Source organism: Thalia democratica, chromosome 4 (assembly GCF_965202585.1).
Source record: "Thalia democratica chromosome 4, ktThaDemo2.hap1.1, whole genome shotgun sequence".
In the NCBI taxonomy this organism is placed as follows: Eukaryota; Metazoa; Chordata; class Thaliacea; order Salpida; family Salpidae; genus Thalia; species Thalia democratica.
In genome coordinates, this window is record NC_139168.1 from 40,926,228 (window position 1) to 40,932,815 (window position 6,588).

General features: G+C 25.3%; 1 protein-coding gene across 2 annotated transcripts in view; it reads right to left on the reverse strand.

The window, feature by feature from the left end:
* Positions 1-6,322, reverse strand: part of LOC145833968 (protein-glutamine gamma-glutamyltransferase K-like) — a 28,709-nt gene extending 22,387 nt beyond the window's left edge. For both annotated transcript variants that reach the window (XM_082941259.1, XM_082941258.1), the window contains exon 1: positions 6,080-6,322. In XM_082941259.1, the coding sequence (XP_082797385.1) occupies positions 6,080-6,200 (121 nt within the window). In that variant the 5' untranslated portion in view covers positions 6,201-6,322. The remainder of the gene's footprint in view (positions 1-6,079) is intronic.
* Between the last annotated feature and the right edge of the window lie 266 nt (positions 6,323-6,588).

Here is a 6,588-nt window from a genome sequence, read left to right on the forward strand (position 1 = left end):
GTTATGTTGATCATTTAAAAAAACTATTATACTGCTTTAAGTAAAAAATTTCAACAGTTAACTTTAATTAATATTAATTAAGATCACTTTGTTACAACTAAATGTTCTAGTATGAAAACTGTCTTTCAGATTAAAACTATGTAACAAAGAGCTAACATTATTTAAAGGTATTAAAGGGTTTAACTATTTTTTACAAAAACTAAAACTTACGGATTTACTTTTTACATAATTTAAAAATTATAATCAACTTCTGAGATATAGTAAGTTTTATAACAATTTTTCAATGCTAATGTACAAACATAAAGAATTTTTTTCATGTCAAGTTCCTGAAAATTTGAAGAAGATTGCTTGAAAAATGAAGGAGGAGATAGATTTTTAGTGCTTTTTAACAGGTAGCTAATGGAAGGCGCTAAACAAACAAAAATCCCAACATTCAAAGTCTTTTTAAGTATAAAAGGAATATCACCTTAAAATCTGAAGTCTCAAGCTCAAAAAAAAAAGAAAAAAATTGACTCATAGAAAATTTATTAACTTCCTAGAAAACTTTCAGTAGAAAATTTGCGGTTTATACCTTTTAATGGAAACTTTTTACAAATAACACAACATCTCAAAATTAAAAAAAAAGTTTTTACGATCAATAAAACTGGTTTGTAGTTTATACTTTTAGGTTTCATACAAGAGCTAATGACAACTTTTGTAAAAAAAATTGTTGTACCTTCTCCCTCCCAAGGCATTTACAAGTTGATCTTAATTTGTAGGGTTTTACATTACCTATAAGACACATATTAAAAGGATAAAACTTAGAAGTTATTAGGTTTCTTATAGAACGTATAAACAAAAAAATATATATACCACTAAAAGTATCATAAGGGAAGCTTTAATAATAAATTAAAAAGACATAGCACTGAGTTATCAAACTACATATGGGAACTATAAGACACAAACAAAAACTATAATTTAAAATGAAAAATACTTTGCAGAACTAAAACAACACATGTAATTTATGCAGCTTAGAAAAGTAGGAAGTTGAAAAAATCAAAAAGAATTATCACTAAATAAAACAAAAGAAAGATAGCAACCCTGTCTTCACAACCAAAACATGTATATTAAAAAAACAAAAAATATTAGAAAATATCTAAAGTAGCAATAAAATAAAACTAAAAATAAAAACAAACTAGAAAAAACAAAACATAAATTAACTTGTACAGAATTGTTTTTAAGATTAGCTACTAAAAATTATTCAAACTTATTTGACATTTCATAATGTGAATTTTGTTGTTCTTTGAAAAATTTTGCTGTTAACTTTAGTATTGTTTTGATGACACGCTTGAAGCGTAGAAACTTTAGTAAACAATTCGAAAACTAGTTGTTTTTTGTATCATTATCACTAATAATAGATATTGTGTTGTTTTATTTAGACTTCCTTTACAGTGCTCAACAATTAGTATACAAAGTAGAGCGAATTATGTTTACTGTAAAACTAAAACCAACAAGTTACATATATTTCACTGATCTAAATATAAAATTTTAGGTGATATTCAGAATTTAATTATTATTAAACTAGAATCAAAATCTATAGAATAAATTTGATTATATGATGTAATAATATTTTAATCTGAAACCAAACTTAAAAATCTACAGTATAATAAAAAGTTATTTAGAGATAATATTAAAAATTACATCTTCAAAGACTATATGTTTGATTAAGGCTTGGGAGATTGGTAAAAGTTTGTAGTATTTTGATTATATAACTTTTACAACTATATGAAATACAAAGCTGAATCTAATATTATAGAGCTTATTTAATATGAATTTTATCAACAATATGTCACAAACTTAACACTGTTTCGCCTCAACAAGACCCATCAGAACTTATAAGTTTAAAAAGTAAAATTGAATAAAAATATTAACAAAAGCAAGTAAAATTATAAATCAAAAAGTAATCAAAAAGTGAGAAAGTAATCAAGAACTGTTTAATCAATTAGTTATTGTGATTAAAACAACATCAAATCAATTTTAAATTCAATTAGAAGAAAACAAAGTTTAATGAAACAACAATTTTAAACTTAATGATACTTATAAAAACACTTAATAAAAACTTAAAGCAACAAAAACATACATAAATAAAGTTGCAACAACACGTAAACAGTTGATATACATAAATAAACATAGCAGTAGACCTAAAATTAGGACACATAGCTTAGCATAGTTCTTTTCTGATATTTAATGGTATTAGAAATACAACAATTGTCTGTTTTTCTTGGTATCCAGCTACTAATTTTATGTAGCATTTGCCATTTAATTTTAGAAAACTCGAAATTGTTTAATATGGCAAATTTAGACAGAAATGCTATTTGAGATCTCATGTAATACTGTTCTTATGTTGTTGTCATCTAGTTTTAAATGAAACTTCAGTTGATTCAATTATTCCTTATTCTTAGCTTTAGCTTTGTAAATACCCTTTAGAAGGCATTATTGTATCTTCCAATAATTTTTTTTAATTTTAAACTTTTATCAAATGTTTTTTTAAAACTTCAAACATTATTAGCCAATTCATTTTTGATGCAAAACAAATATACAAAAAAACACTCTCTCAAGTTTTTCTGTGATAGTTTATACGTATTACACTACTTTTCGTCAGAACTTAACAGTAGAACAAATTTAAAATTATGAAAAGTTTTTAAACAAAAACACAATAAGTTAAAACTAACAAAGTAATAAGCACAATAAATAATCAGTGTAAAGTAATAAATAATTAAACTCAAATACTACTATACACCTGCTATTGTTAATATCTGTGCTTCAATATTATTTATTGTCACTTATAAGATCTGATAAGTCTTGTTTAAACAAGACAGTGTTAACTTGGTGACATATTGCTGAATAAATTCATATAAATATTATAATGAAAATATTATAAGAATATAGTAAATTTAATAGAAAACCTAACAGAAACTGCTGATATTTACTGTATGGTTTTAATTAAATTTAAGGCTGGCTATTTTTTACTGACAGTTTTTGGTAGTGTATATATATATATATATATTTTGTCTTTACTAGTTTTTTTTTTAGAGCTTTAGATTTGTCTTTTTTTTTAATTTAAACATTTTCAAGGTACGTAATTTACAGTTGCTTTTTGAATCAAACTTTGCTTTTTCTTTGTTTATTTTATAATATCCTATTTTCTACTGTATTTTATTTTTATTTTTTTCCTTTCAAGTTTTATATTTAATTAGATAGTTCTGTAGCATATCTTTTGTTTACTTTTTTTTGTTAATGAATGATGTTTCATGGTTTTGGTACCTTTTGATTAACATATGGTTTTACTACCTTGAAAAATTTTGTCGCTCTTTTGATTTATCTGATGGCTTTATAGATTGTCGACAATGATTGTTTATTGGACATATTTCTTATTGGCAAATGTATATTTTTTTAATTATATTGGTATTGTATTTTTTGATTAAGATTTTATTATGAGCTATTTCTTAAGTTACTTGTGCAAATGTATGAAACTTTTAGTGTATAGTAATTGAACATTTTTTTTCATGGGTAGTAGTTGTTAAAATTGTGTTAATTAAGTTAAGACATTATTGTTTAGGTTGAATGGGGATTGAAGTATGTCGTTTTATGTTCTTAATTGTTGTTATAAGTTTTTTTTTATTGGAGATTAAACTGAATTTAAAGTTTGTTAAGATATTTTGGTAACTTTGTTTGACATTATTGAATTAATCTTAGTTATATTAATTTTTATGAGTTTTGTTTTTATTGTTTTAGTTGGGTAGTTGTATAATATAAAGTATCAAGGAGTATGGTCTATTAAGGGTTTGTAGATTAAGTTAAAAATATTTAAGTTTACTTCTAAAAAATCTCTCTAAATAAGTCCAGATTCTAATGTAATTTTATAGTGTTCTTTAAATAGTTTGAATAATTTTTTGTAGTATTTTTTGCAAATATTTGTGATTTGCATTTATTATTTTTAGGAAGTCATCTTCATATAAACAAAAGTCTAAGCTAATACTTTATTACTGTGTTTTTATTTAATAAATATAAGCCCACTAGATCGTTTATTTTAATGCTGTTGTATAAATCCATACTCAAAATGAAGGAGTTGTCTGGATTTTTTTTCATGTCCAGTCATTGTGACTAAAAATTGATTTACATGATTGCAAATATATGTTAGTGTTTAATTTTAGGAATAAAATTTTGACTTGAATAAACTTTTGAACCAGTTGCAGGATTGCCACCCTTTGAGTCAAAAAACTGTCCCTAGTCATCTGGAGTTCTTTTTTATCTTTACAGCTTTTATAACTTTTAAAAATTTATTAAAATAGGTTATAAAAAACAAAATACTGAAACTAAATTAACTAAATTTCATTCAAAGTCCACAGAAAATATCCGTCCTGATAAATATAAAACTATCCTCAGTTTTTCATAAATAACAAAAGTATCCTAATTTAGCCTGAGTTTAAAATAAAGTTCAAAATATCCAAGTTATCCTTAGCTGTCCTGAGTCATTCTGGTATTTTCAAAAACTTCAAAATATCCTGAGTTATGCTGAATGTCCTGAGTAGCCTAAGTATGTGGCAACCCTGGTAATAATTATTTATTTTATAACCTAAATTTTTATTAAATAAAACCAAAGCAATGAAGCAGCTTTGTAACAAGCTTTGTCCCTGCCTTATTCAATTAATTTAAATCTTAGTATCTACAAAAAAAAAAGTATAAATGTAATTTTTTGAAAAGTTCGGTTAAAGATAAGGTAACAAAAATTATACACAATCAAAGTAATTATTTATGTGTTCTATAATCAAACAAGTATGGTTTTGGCTTCAATATTAACAAACTTGGTTATGTTTTATAAGATGTAAGTGGTCTAAAACATATAATTTTATACTACTGATGATTTACAAATTTCATTAAACTTGTAAATATATTTCATAGACAATGATTATTACTTGTTGCAAATGAAAATGAAGCACATTGTCAATTATATATATATAATATAAGCATCAAAATTATAAACATGTTTTCATAGCAAACTAAGCTTTACAATAAGTACATACTGTAATACTAAATAAAATTGTCAACAACGAATAAAGAACTTTACCACAGAATATATCAACAACAGTATCCCAGACCTGACCAGTTTTGTCCTTATTAGAAATGATCAGGCAGGCATAGTTGTGAGAAACTGCTGCTGAGATCTAAACCAAGCAGACTTAAGTGCATATGCACTGAAACAACCGTTTATGGTTTGATGTTCACAACCTAACGTCTCAGACGTTGTCAGCTTTATGTGAGATTTAAGTATTTGCTTGTTTGGTCAGTTTGATCAGTCAACATGGTATACCAGTTTTAACCAAAATTTATTACAGCCATCATTAACAAAGCTGAGATGTTTTGCACCATCAATCAAATAATGAACTTTAACACACGACCATCAACAACAGTATCCCAAACAACCTACAACTTGTTTTTTTCCTTATCATTTTTTTGTTGATGGTTGTGTGGTAAAGTTCATTATTTGTAACTGATGGCGCAAAGCATCTTAACTTTTTTGATGATGGCCGCAATAAATACTGGTCAAATTAAATTGTATAATGTTTATTGATGAGTTAATAAAATAAAAACAAGTACTTGTGTTTCTTAACCAAAAGACTTTTAAAAAGCCTCTGGTGTAAGCATTTTTGTTTGCTTAAAAGTTGTTAAAAGGGTGGCATGTTACGGTAGATGTTATAAGGACTGCTGTTAAAGCCCTCTGAGTTGGTGGCTGCAAGATCTTAACCAATTGGTTGACAAATAAATAAAAACAAAAAAATTGGAAAAAACAAATAATTTGTTACAATATAACAATAGTAACAGTTTAATATATGGATATGTATATGTCTTTACAGTTATGTTATCTATAAACTACTGTTAATAATATTAGATTCTTTCTTTCCTCGTTTATTTTGTTATGATTAGTTTCTAAGATCTTTAAAATTTGTTTAAATTAGTGTGCAAGTAAATAAGCTAGTATAAAACAAGCATAATTGTTTTAGTTAACTGTCAAAACTTAACACAAATAACTTAAAATAACCTGTAGAAACTGCAGAAGATAGTCTTGAGTTGAATAGAAAAACAGACTTTTTGTTCAAATTTTTATCAATTAATTTTGGCCAAATCATGAATACTTTAGTGAAATGTTTTAAACCAAGCATTGGCAATAAATATTTTTAGCTTTTATTAAAATGAAAAGTTTGAATCGTACAAAGAGTTATACATAAATCTATAAGGATGTTTAAACTTATAATGTTGTTTTTAGCATTCAGTTATTTCATTCACCCAGGATTTTATAGTTGCAGTCTCCTAAAACTATAACCTACTGTAAAGAAGCATTACTACTGCATGCATATGCATGAAGGAATTTGACAAGACTGTTACACAAGCTGCAGACTTATATTCAGCTCTGCTAGTTTTCTTGAAGTTAAAAATTATAACCAACTTAATATATATTGTTTAAAGAACAATACAGTTTATTGAATAATAAACAATAGCACTCAAAAAAATTGGTTATAGGACCTAATATACAAAGGAACATTTAGGTTA